We start from the raw sequence: 24588 nt of genomic DNA, 5'->3' as shown, positions 1-24588 counted from the left end.
ATCTACCACTACAGCTTGCGATAAATCCCAAATAGGCATCATACTTTGAAAGGAAGTTCAATTCATTTTCCTTGGCGAGTACACACACTTTATTGCCACGTACAATTTCCATACATAATAGTTTTAAAAGTGGACTAAAATTATTTTTAAACTGCCTAAAAAGCAAGTTTTATTTTACATGTATATTCAATAGTAATACTTGTTTATGCAACCAGATATTCAAAAAACCTGCTAATTTGCTTCAGCCACAAGGATCTCACTAAATACCCAATTTAACAATATTAAGCGCTTTTTCGTTGCTGGTTGGAAGATTATATATATATTAAAAATAAAGTATCCTATTCAGAGCTTTGAAATAGTTTTATTTTTCACATACACTTGTAACATTGTATTTAGCATATAATACCTATAACCTGTTAAAATATAAATATTGACTGTACATTAGAATAGTTAGTACAGTTGACCAAATAAAAACTTCAGCAATGAACAAAGATTGGAGGGTGGGGGCACAGAAGTAAATGAAAGTCACAAATGGGTCGCAAACGGGCAACTCAGATCACATTTCATCCCCATTCTGAGTTTGGTTTGAACAAGAACTGAGCCTCTTGACCATGTCTGCATGCTTTTGTGCATTGAGTTGCTGCCACATGATTGGCTGATTAGATATTTGCATTACCTAGGTGTACATAGTAAAGTGGCCTCTGAATGTAAGTATAACAGAGAAACAGTGTTGTTTTTTGAATATCAGCTTTTATTTCTTTCAGAGTTTTTTTTTGCCCTGGAAGTTAAACACACAGAAATCGGTCAGACGCAAGCCAAGGTCTCAACGAAATATTCATTTACAAGATACAATGGTCCAAATTCACTACGTATTTTCCCTCTTCCCTTTACAGACTTCCTTCTCCCAAATCTGGCATTAAATTAACAAAACTGGTCACAGGCAACACAGGAAAACATTCCTTGTGGAATAATTTAAAACTCTATACATACAGTACAGATACATTCACAGCGGATCAGCACTTGGTACAGAGTATGGAAGGAAACCAGAAGCGAGAGCCATTACTCAATGGGGAAAATAAGCAATGCAGCACAAATTAAAGGCAGTTGGAGCCCATGCTGGACAGACAGTAGCAGGCTGGAGTAAGTGGACAGTGAGAGAGAAATGGGGAACTTGAATTCTCCACCTGAAAGATCTGGTGAAGAAAGGAAATACACAAGGAAAGTGCAGAATAGGTGGGGGCCTTCCAGTAATCGGAGTCGTACAATCCCATCGAGAGGAAGACAGATGCACTGCATAGGGGTCTAGACCTCCCTACTGTTCAAGAACAACTGATTTACCACCTCCACAGACAGCACAGTGTTGGCTCGAAAACTAAGCTCTTGTCTTCCTTAAGAGATACTGCGGCCTGCAGGTCTGTAATTGCCTCTGCTGCCGTTGGAAGGCTGCTGTGCGTGAGTCCGTTTCCGGCACCCAAAACTCTGTCTGGAATAAATGGATTCACATTTAATTCCATTCTGCCTGTCCACCCTCTTGCTGTGCTCCCCAACTCCTTGCACCTTCCACTGATGACAGTCAAAGCTATGAGCAGGGAGAGAGCCAATCATTTGTGAATGTTCTTCCTGCTCACTGGCACACCAAAGGACCATTCGTCCTCCAATACTGGCCATTCGAAGAAACTAACCAATTCCATCTACTCCTTCCCTTTCGCCCTGAAGATTTTAAGCATTCTTATTTGTTTCTCTTTGCAAGTTATTTCCGAATGAGTTTCTGCTCTCTTGCAAGGCAGCACGTCCTCCACTCTAACAGACAGACAGACATACTTTATTGATCCCGAGGGAAATTGGGAAACAGCTGCCCCAAATATCAGTTTTACTTTGCATAAGACCGTTGGAATCTCAGCTGCCTTCCGTGTCCCCTGTCCCTTCCCATCTTCTCCGCATCATTCTCTTCCCTCCCCTTGTCCCCTTCCTCTCCTCCTCTGCCTCTCTCTTCCCCACGCTTCCCTCCTCCCCTCCCCTTTGCCTAGTTAGAGCCATTCCCTCACTGTTGGTGTCCCTGTTGGATCCTGACCTCTGATACTGTCTGTGCCCAGTATGAACTTTCCCGTCTCCGCATTGGGTTAACCCCAGTTGCTCCGGGTTCCTCCTGCATCCCAAAAATGTGCTGTTAGCTTATTTATCTCCTGTACGTTAGACACCAGTGTAGGTTAAAGGCAAGAAGACTGAAAAGGAAGTTGATGGACATGTGTGTGTGTGTGTGTGGGAGAGAATAAGTTGGAGGGCATGAGGAAATAAGACAAACGGGAATATCCCTTGAAATGGGAATGGACCTGATGGGCCGAATGGTCTGTGTCATGAGATAATTAGTAAGTTCATCTGTCATGGACATCATCAAACCCAACCATCCCAAACAGATCACTACATGCTAATCGGTTGAGTGTGACACCCCAGACCAATGGCTTTTCTTCTAAGCCAGTGTGATTATCACCCAGTTTGAAGCCGGAATGATACTTGGCACAAGGCTGGAGAAAGGGCACCCATCACAGGCCCCTACTCATCTGCCATTCAACAGCATGGCCAATGGAAAACAGCTGTAAAGTCCTTTGGCTTGACAAGAGGGTATGAAGGGTGCAACGAAAATGCATGTCTTTCTTTCAGCATCAGTCAACCCTCAAGGCCACAGCGGCTGAACTGAATGTCATAATACTGGCACTGGTTGGTCCCTGGACAAAATGGATTATCTATGGTTATGTACAAGTAGCTGTTAGCAGCAGAGATAGCCACTCAATAGTTGATGACAGCTGAATACTGTTACTCTTCACACTGAACCACAGGGATCACAACCTTGCACAGAGAGGTTCCCTCGAGAAGGAGAGATAGCACCTTAGTCATAGGGCCGGCCTGAAACTTTGCGTGAAATTGCACCCACTTCCTCTGCATGCTTATGTCCTTTAAGGCTGAGGAAGCCACACTCCCACACTGCTTTGTTTGATTATTCAGAGCAACGTGTGCAGGTCTGGCCTCTGTCCGTACAACAACACTGGGGAGGAGAGGGAAAAATAGAGGTTTACAACTGGTGACTTTCCTTTGGTTCCGTGCAAAAGGCAAGGATGTTCTCAAGACCAAGAAGATGGACTAGATGAGGAGAAGGGTCTGGCAAGGCTTATACCTCTAGAAGAGAAGGCTAAGCTAGGATCAGGTGATTGAGATGGTAGAAAGTGTTAGGGTAGATGCAGATAAGTACCTTTCCACTTGGTACTATTGAGATATGAGCACTTACGGCTCCGGGGGAAACTCAGGAAAACCTCCCAATCCTAGGAAGTGTGACACTCCCTCTGGGAGTGGTCAAAGAGAAAAGCAGAGATACCTTGAAGGAGAAGCAAGAGGGAGGAATAGAAGACATACAGATAGATCAGGTATGGAACATTCAGATAGATCAGGTATGGAACATTCAGATAGATCAGGTATGGAACATACAGATAGATCAGGTATGGAACATTCAGATAGATCAGGTATGGAACATACAGATAGATCAGGTATGGAACATTCAGATAGATCAGGTATGGAACATACAGATAGATCAGGTATGGAACATTCAGATAGATCAGGTATGGAACATTCAGATAGATCAGGTATGGAACATACAGATAGATCAGGTATGGAACATTCAGATAGATCAGGTATGGAACATTCAGATAGATCAGGTATGGAACATACAGATAGATCAGGTATGGAACATTCAGATAGATCAGGTATGGAACATACAGATAGATCAGGTATGGAACATACAGATAGATCAGGTATGGAACATTCAGATAGATCAGGTATGGAACATACAGATAGATCAGGTATGGAACATTCAGATAGATCAGGTATGGAACATTCAGATAGATCAGGTATGGAACATACAGATAGATCAGGTATGGAACATTCAGATAGATCAGGTATGGAACATACAGATAGATCAGGTATGGAACATTCAGATAGATCAGGTATGGAACATACAGATAGATCAGGTATGGAACATTCAGATAGATCAGGTATGGAACATTCAGATAGATCAGGTATGGAACATACAGATAGATCAGGTATGGAACATTCAGATAGATCAGGTATGGAATATACAGATAGATCAGGTATGGAACATTCAGATAGATCAGGTATGGAACATACAGATAGATCAGGTATGGAACATTCAGATAGATCAGGTATGGAACATACAGATAGATCAGGTATGGAACATTCAGATAGATCAGGTATGGAACATACAGATAGATCAGGTATGGAACATACAGATAGATCAGGTATGGAACATTCAGATAGATCAGGTATGGAACATACAGATAGATCAGGTATGGAACATACAGATAGATCAGGTATGGAACATTCAGATAGATCAGGTATGGAACATTCAGATAGATCAGGTATGGAACATACAGATAGATCAGGTATGGAACATACAGATAGATCAGGTATGGAACATTCAGATAGATCAGGTATGGAACATTCAGATAGATCAGGTAGGGTCTAGAGCCAGGCAGTTAGGCTGAATGGCCTGTGCCGTCGGGGATATTAAACCTGATTCTGATTCGGTGTTACAGGTCTGACATCCACAAAGTGACACAGAAGGATGTGTTGCTCTTATACAAGGTGACGCACCCCACCCAAAAACTGCACTGATTCGTTATAACTGCCAGGACAACTTAAAACACGAGCATCAGCAACACACACAAAATGCTGGAGGAACTCGGCAGGTCAGTCAGCGTCTATGGAGAGAAATAAATAGTCCGCATTTGTGCATGTTGCTCAAGACTTCCAGCACCTGCGGACTGTCCTACCTCATCAACACGGGCATGGACTGCCGGGCTTGAGATACAAATGAATTATCTGGGACTGATTTGCCTGAGGGATGATATTGTTGAGGTTCATTATGAGGAGCACAAAGGAGGCAAATAATCACCATTACTCCCCAGGGTAGGGGAGTCTAAAACTAGAAGGGATAGGTTTAAGGTGAGAGAGAACATTTTAAAGAGGATCCCAGGGCAAGCTGTTCCAGACAGACGGTGATAGGTATATGGGATGAGGTACAATTACGACATGCAGAAGATATTTGGATTGGGAAGGTTTATAAGGATATGAGCCTAACGGCGGCAAATCGGATTAGCATACGCGGTCATGTTGGTCAGCACGGATGAGTCAGGCCGAAGGGCCTGTCAGCAAGCTGCACACCTCGGTGGAGGAACAGCAGTGAAAACCAGTGAGAGAAAGGCACGCGCCCGTAACAGCAGAGAGTCACATTAATAGCGCACGTGCAGAGTGGGCGCCATGGCACAAGGAGTAAAATTCCTGGACGGAAATCAGAAGCACGGACACATAAAACACTGATTCAGCAAGTCCAAGCACAATTTCTCAGCTCCATTGCAGCATTACCGTGGAATCATAACATTGCTCCGGATTTGGGATCAACGCTGCAAATTCGCGTCTGCAGTCATGGCCGAGGATGGGCGGGGGTGTTGGGGGTGGGCGGGGGATACAGTTTATGAGGCCCCAGCAGATGTTACTTCCATCTCCAATCCCTGATTATACGTCTCAGCTCTCCCCAGCCAGTAAGGAGCACAGGTCTCCTTCCAGGTTATAGACAACCGTGGTACTTAAATCCTGCACTGATTCATCCCTCCAACAGAACAACGATAAAGTTCCAAACACGTGGCCCATCTGATTTTTAGGTTTTCAGTCCTAATTCAAAACCAAGTTCTCAATTTCAAATTTGGTGATATCCCTTCCAAGAAGGGAAGGCAGTACGTGATTGGTACAGATATCAATCACTCACTACTGTAGACCAGAATTTTGTCAAGTCAATTGGTTCTTCCTAGTGTTCACTTGGTGACTTTACAATGGGTGCTTCAGACTTGAATAGGTGAGCGTTGGAAGGTATTTCTTAACTGGTTTGGTCAATGGAGTTTAGCACCTCACCATTACATAAAAATGATTGGCCAAGTAATTAATAAAAATGAAAGCCAAGTTTTAATCCTGAACCTTAAACATATTTCGAAGTCAAATTTCATCCCCTCCCTAAATCCATTCTTAACTTTGTGGCATCTGTGGTGGGTGATTCAGGTCAGAGGTCAGGGATCCTAGCATGCACAGCCGCCTTCCTGTGGCCGCGGGTTCTCAGCAAGAGAGGAGTTCTTGTTGCTGAGCATCGTGGGATCAGCTTCAAGGCTTTCAGACATCTTCACACAGATTATGTCGACAAGGCGTTCAAAAGCCTGCTTCACGTTAATGTTTTCTTTTGCACTTGCCTCGAAAAACTCAAATCCTGCATTAAAAAAATCAGAGATTAAACTGAGAGTGTCAACCTCACCCCTCCAATCTCCTACCAACTGATTGATATATGCTCCCCAGTCCGGACACAGAGCTAGTGTCTCATCAAGAGTTTAGAGTAGTTCACCTCTCTGCAGAGAACTTATTCCAATGACCTCATGAGATCAGCCAAGACCTTATTTCCCATTTCCTATTTCACACTAAATCCCATCACTACAAAGCTGTTTAATTTTTGTGCTTTTCATCCAGCCACCAGAGGGCAGTGAAGACACAAAGAGGACTACCCATGGTGGACAACTGGAGAAACGTAGTGAGTCAGGCAGCACTGGTAGAGGGAAGTGGACAGCCAAACTTCCCCTCTCTCATCTGATTACCTTCCTCTCTTCACCTTGGATCCTCCTATCACCTGCCAGCTCTTGCTCCCCCCGCCCCCACATGTCTTACCAGCTATCTCCCCTTCTTCTCCAGTCCCGTTGAAGGCTCTCAGCCCAAAACATCAACTGTCTATTCTCCTCCATAGATGCTGAGTTCCTCCAGCACTTTGTCTGTGTTGCTTTAAGTTTTTCAACATTTGCAGAATCTCCAGTGCTTACAAGACTTACAATTGGTGTGATTCTATTCAACTCCTTCTAGTGGATGGATGAAAGATAAAATGGCTTTGCAAAGAGGACAGGTGAGTCTTGTCACTCGATGCTTGCCTAAAGTGAGTGGTGCCATTATGAGAGGTAGATCCTCTACTTTAGCATTTCCTCAAACTCACTTTTCTTTTGCTCTGTCATTGGCAACTTTACCTTGTTACTGAGACCCTAAATTTCCATCTCACCCCCCCCCCACCCAATATCCCCATAAAAGCTCCTTTGAGTAAGTTTATGGTCACTATTTATAATACATGGCCTCTCTCAATTTGAAAATAATTCCATTGAAATGCATTGAGCTGTGTACTTCTTTATATATAGAACCATTTCACTCCTGCCTATCACCTCCCTCTGGTTGAACTCAGCAGGTCGGGTAGCATCCGTTGAAATGAGCAGTCAACGTTTCAGGCCGAGACCCTTCGTCAGGACTAATTGTTCATCCAGCTTGTTTGTACGTGTTGATTTGACCACAGCATCTGCAGTGTACTTTGTGTTTACCTCCCTCTGGTGCCCCTCCTCCTTCCTTTTCTCCCATGGTCCACCTTCCTCTCCTATAACTTCTTTTCCAGCCCTTTACCTCTTCCACCTATCACCTCCTCGCTTCTCACTTCCCCCCTCCCCTCAAACACCCCCCCCCCACCTTCTCACTCACCTATCACATGCCAGCCTGCGTTCCTTCCCCTCCCCACACCACCTTCTTATTCTGGCTTTTTCCCTCTTTCCTTTCCAGTCCTGATAAAGGGTCTCGAATGTCTATCACAAAGTACACTGCAGATGCTGTGGTCGAATCAAGATGAAGGGTCTCGACCCGAAACGTTGACTGCTTCTTTCAACCGATGCTGCCCGACCTGCTGAGTTCATCCAGGTTCTTTGTACGTCTCAAATGTCTATTCCTCTCCATAGAAGCTGCCTGACCTGGGGTCAGTGTTCCCATCAGTTTGTGCTTGTTGCTCTGGGTGCACAATACGGATTTTTAACTATTTTCATACTCTGTTTCCTGAGGGCTAACTAGAAAAAAAAGCTTTGAGAAATGGGGAGATGTATCTCAGAAAGAAGGACAATGGCCTTATTAGAGTGAAAATTCCGAAATTAACTATCTGCGGATCAAGGAACAATTGCAAGTGCAAGTTAAAACACCGTGCCAAAATAGCCAGAAACACTTGAGGTTCCGCAGATGATGCAAGACCAGAGCAACGAACCCGAAATACACAGCAGGTCAGACCACATCCGTGGGAAGAGAAACAAAGTTGATACTTCAGATTGGAGATCCTGCATCCGTTAAGCCTCAGGGAAGGTGGGGGCTGGGGAATGTTTCTGATAATTGTAAAATCAGAGTGGCCATGGGCATAACATGAAAGCAAGGTTATTTGGTCAAATGAGTGAGAGTGAGAGAATATAATGAATACCACAGGTTTAGAGGGTGTGCTTAAGGCCACGTTCTCTTCTGTCAGGCAGGAGGTTGAGCTTTAGGTTCTGTACCAGCAGGTTCAGGAACAATTGTAATCCCTACAACCATTTAGCTCTTGAACCAGCACTGGTAACCTTACTCATCTCAAGTCTGAACCGATTCCACAATCTATGGATCACTTTCAAGGATTCCATAATTCATGTTCCCTGTATTGTTTATTTTCCTTTTATTTGCACTATTTGTCTTGTTTTGCATGTTGGTTGGTTGTTTGTCAGTCTTTATGCATAGTTCCTCATAAATTCTATTGTATTTCTTTATTTTCTTGACAATGCCTACAAAAAAAATCACTCTCAAGCTAGTATATGGTGATATATACATACTTCGACTTTGACCCTGGATACAGCTTGGAGTTTGGAACACACCGCATGAGTGGGGGATGGAGCCAGAGAATGAAGAGCCAAGACACGCACTCGATCTGCCACAACATAGAAGACTACAGAACAAGTGCTGGGAAATGGGATTAGTGTGGACAGATACTTAATGGGCAGCATAGATGTTGGGCCAAAGGGCTGTTTGACTCCAATGGAAGTGGCTTCATTATGCAATAGACAAAGAATAATTTGCACTTATATAGCGTCTTCAATGTCTTAAAGTATTTCAAGAAAGATCACAAGAATGGTACTTGCAGTCACATACTTTATGTGGTGTAAATGAACTGATAACTTCTGACTCAGGGATGGAAATACCACTTCTGAATCACATCCCACAGCAGAAATAGCTCCCCAGAGGCTCAGCCAGACCAAATCTCTCCCTACTGAGGAGCTGTCTCGAGCAGCTTGCCTAGGGTTCACCAATGGGAGACAAAACATGAACGGACTCCGGTATTTTTGTCTGTGAGGGGGGGGAGTTTGGAGTGAGTGCATCTGCCAAACATCTCACAATCTAACAAAGAACACGTAAAATAGTGAATGGTTGAGACTGTTTTGCATACCTAACTCATCAGCCAATCGCTTTCCTTCTTCCGTCGGTACAACGCGGTCGTCTTCCAGATCAGATTTATTGCCAACCAGGATCACTTGAGCGTTGTCCCAGGAGTAGGTTTTGATCTGTGTGGCCCTGTAGAGAGAGCAGCAAAGAGCCCATTAAGCAACATTACTTGGCCCTGATGCAGGCTAAGAGTAGGTTGGCTCCAATTCTGAGTTTGATGACACCACTGTTGTTGGCCAAATCAAAAGACGGTGATTACTCAGCACGTGACCATAAGACATAAGAGCAGAATTAGGCCATTTGGCCCATTGAATCTGCTCCGCCATTCAATCATGACTGATCCTTTTTATTCCCTGCCCAGCCTTCTCCCTATAACCTTTGATGCCATGTCCAGTCAAGGAACTCTGCCTTAAACATACCCAATGACCTGGTCTCCACAGCCACCTCTGGTAATAAATTCCACAAGCTCACCACCCTCCGGCTAAAGAAATTTCTCCACATCTCTGTTTTAAGTGGGCGCCCTTCTATCCTGAGGCTGTACCCTCTTGTCCTAGACTCCACCACCATGGGAAACATCCTTTCCTCATCCACCATGTCTAGGCCTTTCAACATATGGAAGCAGAAAGAAAATCCGACTGAGTGGTGGCACAACAACCTCTCGCTCAATGTCAGCAAAACCGAAGAGCTGATTATCAACAATGAGAGGAAGAAGCCAGAGTCCATGATGCAGACTTCAATAGGGTGACAGAGGTGTACAGGGTCAGTAGCTTTAAATTCCTTGGCATTAACCTATCAGAGGATCTGTTCTGGAACTAGTTTGTACTGTAAGTGTCATCACAAGGAGGACAGGAGAGTGTTTCTAGTTTCTTAGAAGATTGTAGAGATTCGGAGGACCAAAAAGTTTGGCAAACTTTTAAGGATGCACAGTGCAGAGTATCCTGAGCGGCTGCATCACAGCCCGACGTGGACAGCCAATGCCCAAGAGTGGTGGGTACTGTAACGGATGGATCTGTTGCTTTTAGAGCAATGACTCCCCTTAGCACTAAGTATTGATCTGTCGTCGACGCGTGCGTTTTGATCTGTTGTCTACCTGTGCACGTGGTTCTCTCTCTCTGCATGTGAATGTACCAGTTAAGGCCACCTCCTGCGTGCGTGCTTTTATTTAATACATACGTGCTTATATACAGACAGCTCAGTCCATCGCAGGCAGCACCCTCGTCACGGCTGAGTATATTTACGTGGAGCGCTGCCGCGAAAAGGAACATCCATCATCAAAGATCCCCACTGCTATTGAACAGGAGGCTCAGAACGCCACCAGGCTCGGGTTCAGAAACAGTTACTACCCTACAACCATCAGGCTGCTGAACTGGCCTGGATAACTCCGTTCACCACAAATTCCAAACTGATTCCACAATCTATAGACTCACTTACAAAGACTATTTACAACAAAGTTTTCAGTATTATTTATCCTTGCACAACTTGCTTTCTTTTGAACATCGGTTAGTTTACTGTCTGTTTATGTCGAGTTTTTTTTCCATTGTATTTCTTTTTTTCCTGTAAATGCCCGCAATAAAATGAATTTCCAGAGAGTAAGCATTAACATAGACTCAGGTGTCAGCTGTACACCTGCTCGTTAATACATCTAATCAGCCAGTCAGCAAGTTAATGCATTAAAGCATACAGACATGGTTAAGAGGTTCAGTTGTTGTTCAGCCCAAAAATCAGAATGGGGAAGAAATGTGATCTAAGTGGCTTTGACCGTGGAAGATTGTTGGTACCAGATGGGGTGGTTTGAGACTGCTGATCTCCGAGAATTTTCATGCACAACAATCTCTAGAGTTTTCAGAGAATGGAGCAAAATTAGTGAGCGACAGTTCTGTGGGCAAAAAATGCCTTGCTGATGAGAGAGGTCGGATAGAAATGGCCAGAAGTGGTTCAGGCTGAAGGAGGAGGAGACAGTAGGTCAAATAATGACACGTTGCAATAATGGTGTGCAGAAGAGCAACTTTACACAAGATGTTGGACCTTGAAGTGGATGGGCTTCAGAACCAGGTTTAATATCACTGGCATATGTTGTGAAATTTGTTGCTTTGCGACAGCAGTATATCGCAATACATAATAATTAACCTATAAATTACAGCGAGTCTATATTAAAAATATTTAATTAAATTAATGGTACAAAAAGAAAGCAAAGAAATAGTGGGTTCAATGCCCAATCAGAAATCAGGGGAAGCAGCAGAAGACCATGAACATGAACTCACCAACCACTTTATTAGGTCCAGGAAGTGCTAATGAGCATATATGTACTTTGATAATAAATTTTCTTTGAAATTTGAATTCTTAAAACATAAGAGAAGACTACACAGCTGACCCTGCCCATGCCTGATTCCCCTCCCCAAGACGTCTCTAAGCACCAGAGTTTTGACCTTTGTGGCAGATCTGTTTGAATCAGTTCACCATCCTTTTTTAAGTTGTGTTGCCAACAGGTTATTTCCCCACTAGTTATGGCATCCTCTGGTGATGTTTCAGTACAGGAAATGGATTATTTGCTCTTTCTGTAGTTAACCAATGTCCCTGATCACTGAATGCCTGTACAACACAAATTTCTCCCATTCCTTTATTCAAGTAAATCCCCACAGCACTTCCCATTCCTCCTCAAACATAGTGCCCAAAATTGGACATGAGGGTCAGCTGAGGCCAAGCTAGTTGTATAAGGATCGAGCTCATACCATCATATCCCACCCAAGTACCGATCAGGGCCGGCCTCAGTGAATTAAAGGGGAGAGCAGATCCAAGTTGCATTTTTTCCTGTTCACCATTAGATCTGGTCGATGGCATGAACCCTCAGCCGGATGAGTTAGTGGGATTCATAGTGGAACTGTGGATAGAGGTCGAGAATCCTAATCCTGACCGTGGGTGCTGCACACCGTGGGTTCCCACACTCCAACGACGTCTGGCCTAATTAATCAGTCACTATAAATCATCCCTTGTGTGTGCAAGTGGTAGGACCTAAGAGGATTAGGGACAATGGGATTAGTGTAGGATTAGTGTAAATGGGTGCCTGATGGTCAACACAGACTTGATGGGCCAAAAGGCCTGTTTCCTCGCTGTATGACTACATCATCTTAATTCTGAAACTGCACAGTTCCATGCCATATTCCAGTGATTCACTCCTCCCATGTTCACACAACAGAGAAATCTGCAAAACGAGTCAACTGGAACAAAGGCTTGAAGGATTATGATGCAAAGGCCACTTGTTTCCCTTTTCTCTCACAGCTACACGGATGTCAGTAGCATTTACTGACCATCTGCAGGCCTTTAACGTAGAAAACGTAGACTTTAACGTAAACTTTAACGTATCTGGAGTCATGAGTAGGTGTGCCTGGTTGTGGCCAGATATTTCTTAACCCTGAAGGTGTAACAGCAAGCTTATGAATAGGAATAGAGCACAGTGACAACAGCAAGATCAGGCACAACCTCGATGACAACTAACTTGGTACACCTGCAAATGTCTAATCAGCCAATCATGTGGCAGCAATCTAGTGCATAAAAGCATGTAGATTCGGTCTAATGATTCAGTTGTTGTTCAGACCAAACATCAGAATGGAGAAGGAATGTGATCTAAGTGACTTTGACAGTGGAATTTGTTGGTGCCAGATGGGGTGGTTTCAGTGTCTCAGAAACAGCTAATCTCCTGAGATTTTCACACACAGCAGTCTCTAGAGTTTACAGAGAACGGAACGAAACAACAAAAAATCCAGGTAGTGGCAGTTCTGTGGGCGAAAATGTCTCGTTAATGAGAGAGGTCAGAGGAGAATGGCCAGACTGGTTCAAGCTGACAGGAAGGCGACATTAATTCAAATAAGCACGCGTTACAACAGTGACGTGCAGAAGAGTACCCCTAAATGCATAACACGTCAAACCTTGAAGTGGAAGGGCTACAACAGCAGACCACCGTGAACGTAGACTCTCTGTTCACTTTATTAGGTACAGGAGGTATACCTGAGGGTAACCTGTGTGACAGTCTGAGTTCACAGAGCTTGCTCAATAATGCCTGTTACATCTTGTCCTCATGTCTGCTCCTTCCTGGACCGATGGAATCTGCTACTCTATGCTGCAGTCTCCAAGAAAGCTACAGGCCCATGTATCCCACACATGTATGGCACTCGTGAAGCCATCACCAGTCCCTACCACTGAACGAGGAATGAAGGGGCCCTCACTATGGAATCTGCGACATGAGGAAGAGGGGTATGATTGGTGCGTGAGCCACTGAGCAGGTCTACAGGGAGAGCTGCCACAGGAAAGTAGCATCCATCATCCTGTCCATGCTCTCTTCTCACTGCTGCCATCAGGCAGGAGGTACAGGAGCCTTAGGTCCCACACCACCAGGTTCAGGAACGGTTATAACCCTACAACCATCAGCCTCCTGAGCCAGCGTGGATAACTTGACACTGACCAGATCACTGAACACAACCTCTGGACTCACTTTAAAACTCATGTTCTCGGTATTACTTACTTATCATTTATTATTTATTTGTATTTGCACAATTTGTCTTGTTTTTCTCCATAAGACCATAAGATATAGGAGCAGAAGTAGGCCATTCGGCCCATCAAGTCTTCTCCGCCATTCAATCATGGGCTGATCCAATTCTTCCAGTCATCCCCACTCCCCTGCCTTCACCCCATACCTTTTGATGCCCTGGCTAATCAAAACCTATCTATCTATCTCTGCCTTAAATGCACCCAGTGACTTGGTCTCCACAGCCGCTTGTGGCAACAAATTCCACAGATTTACCATCCTCTGACTAAAGTAAATTCTCAGCATCTCTGTTCTAAATGAACGTCCTTTAATACTGAAGTCGTGCCCTCTTGTCCTAGACTCCCCTACCAGGGGAAATAACTTTGCCTCTCTGGCTGTTTGCCAGTCTTTATGTGTAGTTTTTCCAGTGACTCTATTGAAAGTCTTTGTTCTACAAGAAAGTGAATCTCGGGGTAACATATGGTGACATATATGTACTTTGTAATATTTCGAACTTTGAAACCGGGGACACGGGAGACCCAAGATGCCGGCATCCAGAGCAACACACAATCTACTGGAAGAAAAGACAAGATGCTGGAGGAACACTTCGAGTTAGGCAGCAGCCGTGGAGTGAAAGGGGCCAGTCAACAATCCCGGCTGAGACCCGACATCTAGACTCTGAATGTCGACCTTCCACTTCCCTCCACAGTTGCTGCCGAACGTGTTGAATTCCTCCAGCACCCTGTGTGTCGCTCCAGATTTCACAGCCTGGAATCCTACGCGGATCCAATGAGCTCAGCGAGTCGAACAGCACTGCTGGCAGGGGGAGTTCAAAGTTCAAACTTCAAAGTATACTTATTATCAAATTAATAAACAAATATGTGCATATATGTGTGCACGTTTTCTTGTGGTCATTCACAGTAAATACAAAGAACTACAACAGAATCAATGAAGAACTACACACAAAGACAAACAACCAAGGTGCAAAAAACAAACTGTGCACAGACAGACAGACGATAGAGAGAATACGATGTGTAGAGTCCTTGAAAGTGAGTTCATCAGTTGTGGAAACAGCTCAGTGTGAGTCACGTGGTGCACCCTGGTTCAGAAGCCCGATGTTTGAGGGGGTTATAACTGTTTCTGAATCTGATGGGTTAAAACCCTGCATCGAGACTGGGTGGAGATGAGAGTGGCCAGGTAGAGAGAAGAGAGGGGGTTCTGCAAAGGAGCTGGAGGTAATAAATATACGGACAACCTGAACTGGATGGATTACACTGGGTTTAAGGTGAGAGGGGAAGGTTTAAGGGAGGTGCGTGGGATAAGTTTATGTTTTATACGGAGGGTGGGAAGTGCCTGGGATGTACTGGCGTAGTGGTGGAAGTGGATAAGGTAGTAGTACCCAAGAGGCTTATAGACAAGCACATGAGGGAGGGATATGGATTGTGTGCAGGCAGAAAGAGGTGAATTTATCTTAGAAAGATCTGCTTTATTTATCACACACACCACGAACCATATTATGAAATGTTCAAAGTTCAAAGCAAATTTATTATCAAAGTACATATGTATCACCATAGACAACCCCGAGAATACATTTTCTTGTGGTCAATAAGTAATAAGAAATAAATAAGCAATAAAAATATCAAAAACATGAGATGAAGAGTCCTTGAAAGTGAGTTCATAGGTCGTGGGAACTTCTCAGTGATGGGGCAAGTGCAGTTGAGTGAAGTTGGTTCAAGAGCCTGATGGCTGAGGGGTAACAACTGTTCCTGAACCTGGTGATGTGGGCCCTGCGGATCCTGCGCCTTCTTCCTGGTGGCAGCAGAGGGAAGAGAGCATGTCCTGGGCGGTAGGGGTCTCCGATGAGGGACCCTACTTTCCTGCAATGCTTCATGTGAATGTGCTCAGCGGCAGGAAGGGCTTTACCCACGGTGGACTGAAAATGCGTTGCTTACGTCAAATCACAATCAGGCTGATCAGCAAGTGTCGACACGCTTCTGGGACCAGCGTAGCGTGCCCAGAGCTCACTAACATTAACCGGACAGTACATCTTCAGAATGTGGGAGGAAACCCCTGCAGTCACGGGAAGGGTGTGCAAACTCCTTACAGACAGCGGCGGGAACCGAATTCCGATCTCACAGCTGATTCTGCAATAGCGCCACACCACCATACCGCCTTGTAATTTGGCTTTGTGTGCGTGCCAAAGGGCCTGTTCCATGATGTGCTGTTTATATGTGGGCTTGACCCACGTTTTACAGGCACAGTACACTTACCAGTCATGTACCGCCCCAAAGGAGTCCTGGTTGGTGATGTCGTACATTAGCAGGAATCCCATGGCGCCCCTGTAATAGGCCGTGGTGATGGTGCGGTACCGTTCCTGGCCTGCTGTGTCCTGTGAGGAAAATAAGTTCAGGTATTCCATTAGAACCAATCAGAGCCCGAAACAACCAAGAGTCTCCCTTTCCCACTCCCCCACCCACCCATTCTCACCAACCCTGTTCATTCCTCTGATACAAACTGTTTGGTTGCACAACACTGAGTGAGTGAGTTCACCCACCCAGTAATCAGCTGGAAAATGAGTCTCACGGTCAATTAGTCCAGCATGAAGGGCCGGCTCCGAGGATTTCTGACCGGGAGGAGGAATTAAATCAATTGTACAGCAGTAATTTACATACGCGTAGCACATCGCTTGTAGGAAAGTGTACATATTTGTGTGTGCAGCCAAACAAACATTCACACTCACAGAACCACACCAGACACACACACTCACAAACGCACACGCACGCGCACACAGAGCCATGCCAGACACTCTCACTCAAATGCGCACGCACATGCACAGAGTCGTGCCAGACACACGCCGACAAACAGGAACACACAGAACCATAGGAGACCCACACGTGCAAGCTGGCGAGTACAGAGCAATGCCAGAAACACACCCAGGACCGTGCCAGGTGCATGCACGCAAACAAAACACACACACACACACACACACACACACACACACACACACACACACACACACACACTCACACACACACACACACACACACTCACACACACACACACACACACACTCACACACACACACACACACACACACACACACTCACACTCACACACACACACACACACACACACACACTCACACACACACACACACACACACACACACACACACACACACACACACACACACACACACACACACACACACACACACACACCCCGCCCCCTGAATGCTGACTTTGTCACTCTTACTGGAGATAAACTAGTCAAATTTCCATTGCAGTCACTCCATTTTATAATTCTTCATGATATCTCAACTTCATTTTATGCTCTGGATGGCAATGGATTTAACACACACATAGAGATATTCCCACCCTGTGTATGCAGGAAACCTTGCCAGTCCTCTGTGTTGCCTCAGCTGGTTGGAACTCCGATGATACCTTGCTCTTCCACAGGTCATTGACACTAATTAAGTAAGGTCATATCTACGATTTTACTGGCAGTCACCTCGTCCCATACTCTGGAATCTGCGCACTCTTCAGCATCTTAGCTTGAAGATTCATACAGGAAGCGAAACACAAGTACACTCACCACGGAATGCAATAAACCAGATTAAATCATTAGGCTTCAGTCCTCCGCCTTCTGCAATCCATCACGTTGGGTAGATTTAATGGTTCTGAGGCAATTAGGAGAAGCTACAATTTGGCTCCACATCCAATGGGCCATCGCATTTTCTTTCTGTATCTTGCTCGAGCAGTAACAGTCGCTGATTATAAAACACCCAGAGCAGTAAAATTCACTGATTATAAAGAACTTAGAGCAGTAAAAGTCGCTGATTATAAAGGACAAAGCAATAATAGTCATTGTAAAGGAGAGCAGAATAGTCACTGATTATAAATGACAGAGCAGTAATAATCACTGATTATAAAGGACTCAGAGCAGAAATAGTTACTGACTATAAAGGAGGGCAGTAATATTTACTGCTTATAAAGGACTCGGAGCAGTAACAGTCACTGATTATAAAGGACAGCAGTAGGTTGGCCTCCGTTAGTCTCGCTAGACCATGGATTTGAGCCTTGGAAAGTTTCCAGGGCGCAAGCCTGGGCAGGGTTTTCTTTATGGAAGACTGACAGTCGCCCAAGCTGCAAGTCTCCCCTCTCCACACCACCGATGTTGTCCAAGGGAAGGGCATTAGGACCCATACAGCTTGGCACCGGTGTCGTCGCAGAGTAACATCGGAGTAGTAATAGTCACTGATTATTAAGGAGAGCAGTAATAGTCACAGATTATAAAGGAGAGCAGTAATAGTGATTATTAAGGAGAGCAGTAATAGTCACTGATTATTAAGGAGAGCAGTAATAGTCAGTGATTATTAAGGAGAGCAGTAATAGTCACAGATTATAAAGGAGAGCAGTAATAGTCACAGATTATAAAGGAGAGCAGTAATACTCACTGATTATTAAGGAGAGCAGTAATAGTCACAGATTATAAAGGAGAGCAGTAATAGTCACTGATTATTAAGGAGAGCAGTAATACTCACAGATTATAAAGGAGAGCAGTAATACTGATTATAAAGGAGAACAGTAATAGTGATTATTAAGGAGAGCAGTAATAGTGATTATTAAGGAGAGCAGTAATACTCATTGATTATTAAGGAGAGCAGTAATAGTCACTGATTATTAAGGAGAGCAGTAATACTGATTATAAAGGAGAACAGTAATACTCATTGATTATTAAGGAGAGCAGTAATAGTCACTGATTATTAAGGAGAGCAGTAATAGTCACAGATTATAAAGGAGAGCAGTAATAGTCACAGATTATAAAGGAGAGCAGTAATACTGATTATAAAGGAGAGCAGTAATAGTGATTATTAAGGAGAGCAGTAATAGTCACTGATTATAAAGGAGAGCAGTAATAGTCACTGATTATTAAGGAGAGCAGTAATACTGATTATAAAGGAGAGCAGTAATACTCATTGATTATAAAGGAGAGCAGTAATAGTGATTATTAAGGAGAACAGTAATAGTGATTATTAAGGACTCAGAGCAGTTCTTCTTATGTGAGAGGAAACTTTCATGTATCTTCCACATTTCCACATCTGGGAGCTGTATCCCTTATTCCAAGAGGAATATATGCCTTAACTGTTTAGTTTTCTAGGTGGGAAAACCCTCTCAATCCCAGAATTATCTTGGAGAAGTTCCACAGCACTGCCTCGAATGTTATCATGATTTTTTTAGGTGAGGCATCTTAAGTGTATACAATACTCCAGGTGTGTCCTCAGAATAACCCCATTCAATTCCAACAAAATCTCCCTGTTTTTATGCTCCAACAGTCTGCAATAAAGTTAAAAATGGTACTTCCCTTCTTCAATTCTTGTTGGACCTGCCAGCCAACATTTTGGGATTCATGCACTAGAACACTGAAATCCCTTTTGCAATAGATGTCTCTCTCCCCCGCTCTCCCTCCATTTAAACAATAATCCACCTTTTTGATTTCTCTTATTGAAGTGGATGATCTCACAAGACTCTATTTGCCAGACTTCAGACAGTTAATCTATAAACTGTTGCAGAATCATAATATCCTTATCACGACACGCCTTTCCATTTAACATGGTATTATTGACCAATTTGGAAACCTGCATTCTGCTTGTTCCTCCAGGTCAGTAGGGTAAATGATGAACCATGTGGGCCCAGAACTAATCCCCGTGGCACTCCATTAGTCACCTTCTCCAAGCATGAAAAAGACCCTTTTATTCCTATTTTCTCTGCAGCCGCTAGTTGTTTTTACCCTATTCTAACATATTTCCACTGATACAAAAGCCTTGTGATTTATGTACCAGCCTCTCATGAGGGACCTGTTCAAACACATTTTGGAAATCTAAATACACTACATCAGCAGACTCCCCTCTATCTACATTCATTGTTGTACTCTCAAGGAATTTCTAAATATATTATATCTCCAGTTTCTCCTCTATTAACACTCTTTGTTTCATCCTCAAAGTATTTCTAAATATACAACATCTGCAGGATCCCCTCTATCAAAGCTCCCTGTTATTACCTCAAAGAATTTCTCAATTCACCACTGCAGGATCCCCTCTGTCAATACTCCCAATTCATTCTCAAATTTGAGCAAATTTAATGATTTACCTTTCACAAATCATGCTGATTACGTAGTTTTGATTACTCTCTGCTTTCCAAAATGGTTAGCAATTCCCTCTTTGATTATTGACTCAAGAGCTTGCCAGTAATAGCTGTTAAACAAACTGGCCTGTAGTTCCCCACCTTCGGTCTTCCTCTCTTTTCGAAATTTGGTTGTTTTCCAGTCTCACACCCTGCAGGAATTTAATGAATTTTTTTCACACAGAGGGTGGTGGGTGTGTGAAATGCACTGCCAGCAAAGATAGATAGATAGATACTTTATTCATCCCCATGGGGAAATTCAACTTTTTTCCAATGTCCCATACACTTGTTGTAGCAAAACTAATTACATACAATGCTTAACTCAGTAAAAAATATGATATGCACCTAAATCACTCTCTCAAAAAGCATTAATAATAGCTTTTAAAAAGTTCTTAAGTCCTGGCGGTAGAATTGTAAAGCCTAATGGCATTGGGGAGTATTGACCTCTTCATCCTGTCTGAGGAGCATTGCATCGATAGTAACCTGTCGCTGAAACTGCTTCTCTGTCTCAGGATGGTGCTATGTAGAGGATGTTCAGAGTTATCCATAATTGACCGTAGCCTACTCAGCGCCCTTCGCTCAGCTACCGATGTTAAACTCTCCAGTACTTTGCCCACGACAGAGCCCGCCTTCCGTACCAGCTTATTAAGACGTGAGGCGTCCCTCTTCTTAATGCTTCCTCCCCAACACGCCACCACAAAGAAGAGGGCGCTCTCCACAACTGACCTATAGAACATCTTCAGCATCTCACTACAGACATTGAATGACGCCAACCTTCTAAGGAAGTACAGTCGACTCTGTGCCTTCCTGCACAAGGCATCTGTGTTGGCAGTCCAGTCTAGCTTCTCGTCTAACTGTACTCCCAGATACTTGTAGGTCTTAACCTGCTCCACACATTCTCCATTAATGATCACTGAGTTGGTTGAGTTGGATATAATAGGGTTTTCTAAGACAGGAAACATGAGGAAATCTGCAGATGCTGGAAATTCAAGCAATGTTTTGAGAGATTCTTAGATAGGTACATGGAACTTAGATAATTAGAGGGCTATGCAGTAAGAAAATTCTAGACAGTTTCTAGAGTAGGTTACATAGTTGGCACAACATTGTGGGCTGAAGGGCCTGTAGTGTGCTGTAGATTTCAATGTCTATATGTTTCTATGAAAATTTTCAACTTCCACTTAACTTCCGTTAAAACCTCATTGTGCAGTTCATTCGGAACCAGTGACTTGTTCACCTTAAGCCCCCTGGTTCCTCCAGCACTGCCATATCCTGACACCTGGAACTTCTGTATTCTTCGTGAAAACCTCTCCAATATCAGAATGGTCTTCACAGCTTCCACATTCCGGCTTCACCTTAGACACTACCTGCAAATCCTTCCTTCCTCACTTCCACTCACCACTCCAGCTACCCAACACACTCACACACACACACACAGTTATTTACCAGTACCTGCTAAATCCATCATTGTATTATCTGGAAGGTCAAGGGTCGAAGCAGCAGGAGGGAAACATCTGCTCAAGTCCAACATTATCACAACTTTGACTCACAACAATTCCACTCCTTCATTATTAGGGAATGTAGTAGTGTAGGCCTCTGTTAGTCTCGATAGACCATGGATTTGTGCCTTGGAAAGTTTCCAGGGCGCAAGCCTGGGCAGGGTTTTCTTTATGGAAGACTGACAGTTGCCCAAGCTGCAAGTCTCCCCTCCCCACACCACCAATGTTGTCCAAGGGAAGGGCATTAGGACCCATACAGCTCGGCACCAGTGTCATCGCAGGGCAATGTGTGGTTGAGTGCCTTGTTCAAGGACACACATGTAGCCTCAGCCAACACTCGAACTAGCAACCTTCAGATCACTAGATGGATGCCTTAACCACTTGGCCACGCATCAACACTATTAGGGCATACAGTATCAGGGAACTCACTACCCAACAGCACAATGAAAATATTACAGAGGTTACGGGGTGTCAGCTCACTCCCGCCTTCAGGCACAATAGTTATGAGAGGAAACCAGGACACCTTGAGGAATCTCACACAGTAACAGGGAGAAATGAAGACAACATCTGAACCCAGGACCAAACCTGGATCTCCAGCAACTAGCTGTGCCACTGTCCTGTTCCTGTGTATCACATAAGGTAAGCTGAAGATCCCATAGATGCTGGAAAATTCAGTAAACCCATCTGCGAGGACATCAATAGTTCAGAGACCAGTTGCAGACTTAATCACTGGAATTGCAAATGATTCACAATCAAAATTTTCACCATTTCCTTGGGTTCACAAATCGGTGAGATCAGAGTTCAGGGCCCAGTGTTCAAGGTCCTGCCAGCGGCGATTCCAGATTTTGAGGTCTGGTGTCCAGTGGTTGGCGTGTCCTGGGATGGATGCCGAAGATCGAGGCCCGAGGAAGAACTGGAGGTCCAAAAGGCAAGGCGAATATCTGAGAGTCTGCTGCAGAGGTCAAAGTCTGGTGTCTGCTGGTGGCCGGGGTTGGAGTCCTGTCCTGGGGTTAGAGGACTGCGTTTGTGCCTGGGCGGGAGGGAGGAACGGGGCTTGTTTATGGTGTTGCTTGCTGTTGTGTTCTGTGTTGCTCTGCTGAGCGTGCTATGTTGGCGCTGGAATGCGCAGCAACTCTTGCGGACTGCCCCCGGAACACCTTTGGGTGTGTTGGTTGTTAACACAAATGACACATTTCACTCTATGTTTTGATGTACATGAGATAAAGAAATCTGAATCTTGAATCTACAATTTCACGCTCCGTAGACAGCGACTATCCAGCAAAGGGCTTCAAATGGTAAAATGACCTGCCAAATTTGGTTAAAGTCTTGAATAAAACATACAGTTCCCTGGTTAAACTGTCCAGCATGATGTAAAAAATGGATAGAACAGCATAAAGTGCTGGAAACACTCAGCAGGCCCATGGAAAGGGAGACTAGTTAATGAATGGAGAGTTCTGACCCTTCATCAACTTTGGAGAATTAGTTCTGTTTCTCTCTTCACAGATATTGACCTGCTAAGTGTTTCCAGCTTTTTCTGTTTTTTTTAAATCTTAGCATTTGCGTTTTTAGTTATTTTTAGCTCTATTCCAGGTGTATTTGCTTTTCCAGAAGCATCCTGGAAAGGCTACGACATCCAGCTATGGAAGCAAGCCCCTCACACTGTACGGTGGGAGCAGCCTTCACTGCTCTGCAGCCGAGCTGTGCCTGATATCCTAGCAACAATCTCTGGACTAGGTGCAGAAAATAGCACACCGGCGTCAGGCCCATTGAAAAATGTTCAGTTGCTATAGGATTTATCGAGGTGGATTGACGCAAAGATGTCCACTCTGTGCGCAGTCAACTGAATCAGCCTTCCTGTTGGAAACGCCACGTGCTTTAGAACAGAATTTATAAAAGGAAACTGAATCACCAGGACTACAAGCACTGGGAAGGGGGAGGGGGAACGTAGTCATTCTTGAGCACCTTTATACGACATCTTGCATTTACTAAATCCTTGCATGTCAATGCTACGTATTCAGATGAAAGTTCACAGCGAAGTGTTAACTCTTTCTCCACAGTCACCACCTGACCATTTGAGTGTTTCCAGCTTAAGCTATTATTACAAGCACAAGGGATTCTGCAGGTGCTCAAAATCCAGAGTAACACACACAAAATGCTGGAGGAACTCAGCAGGTCAGGCAGCATCTATGGAGGAGAATAAACAGCAACATTGCAGTCCTGAGGATGGGTCTCAGCCCAAATCAGCAAATGCTCAATCCTCTCCGTAGATCTGCTGAGTTCCTCCAGCATTTGTGTGTTATTTCAGATTCCCGAATTGTTCTCACAAGACATAAACATGTTATGATTACTATGCAGTATAAACCCTCAAAAAATCATAGCTGTCCCTTTACTTCATTAATTACAAGGAGTACCGCCACAAGAACGCAGCTCCATCATCAAGGACCGTCACCACCCAGGCCGTGTTCTCTCCTCTCCACAGCCACCAGGAAGGAGGTCCAGACCCTTAGATCCCAAATCAAAAAGTTCAGGAAAAGTTGTAACCCTTCAACCATCAGGTTCCTGAACCAGAGTGGCTAACTTCACTCACCTCGATTCCGCAACCTATGGACACACTTTTAAGGGCTTTACAGCTCATGTTCTCAGTATCATTATCAGTTATTATTAGTTTTTTTATCTTTGTGCATTTTGTCTTCTCATATACACTGGTTGTTTGTCAATATTTGTATTATAGTTTCCAACTGATTCCATTGTATTTCTTTGTTCTACCGTGAATGCCTGCAAGAAAATGACTGCGTACACTTTAAAGGGATTTACTTCGGACGTTGGAGAGCAGGAATATCCCCAGCGTTTTGTGCAACCTCAGGACGAAAAAGCTTTCAGAGCAAAAACTGTTTTTGAAATGTGGCAGTATAATGCAATAGCCAAAATGCACAGAGCAAGGTCCAATAAACTAGATTCAACAACTAATTTCACGACATATGTCAGTGCTAATAAACCTGATTCTGATTACTACGCAGTATAAACCCTCAAAAGTTCA

General features: G+C 44.1%; 1 protein-coding gene across 2 annotated transcripts in view; it reads right to left on the bottom strand.

The window, feature by feature from the left end:
* Positions 1-730: 730 nt before the first annotated feature.
* rab3da (RAB3D, member RAS oncogene family, a) overlaps positions 731-24588 on the bottom strand; it is a 65363-nt gene continuing 41505 nt past the window's right edge. For both annotated transcript variants that reach the window (XM_073069133.1, XM_073069132.1), the window contains exons 3-5: positions 16144-16262; positions 9359-9483; positions 731-6319 (exon numbers count right to left, since the gene is read on the bottom strand). In XM_073069133.1, coding sequence (XP_072925234.1) covers positions 6135-6319; positions 9359-9483; positions 16144-16262 — 429 coding nt within the window. In that variant the 3' untranslated portion in view covers positions 731-6134. The remainder of the gene's footprint in view (positions 6320-9358; positions 9484-16143; positions 16263-24588) is intronic.

The sequence above is a fragment of the Hemitrygon akajei genome, chromosome 16 (genome assembly GCF_048418815.1).
Source record: "Hemitrygon akajei chromosome 16, sHemAka1.3, whole genome shotgun sequence".
NCBI classification, from domain to species: domain Eukaryota; kingdom Metazoa; phylum Chordata; class Chondrichthyes; order Myliobatiformes; family Dasyatidae; genus Hemitrygon; species Hemitrygon akajei.
This window is presented reverse-complemented; position numbering and strand designations above follow the sequence as displayed.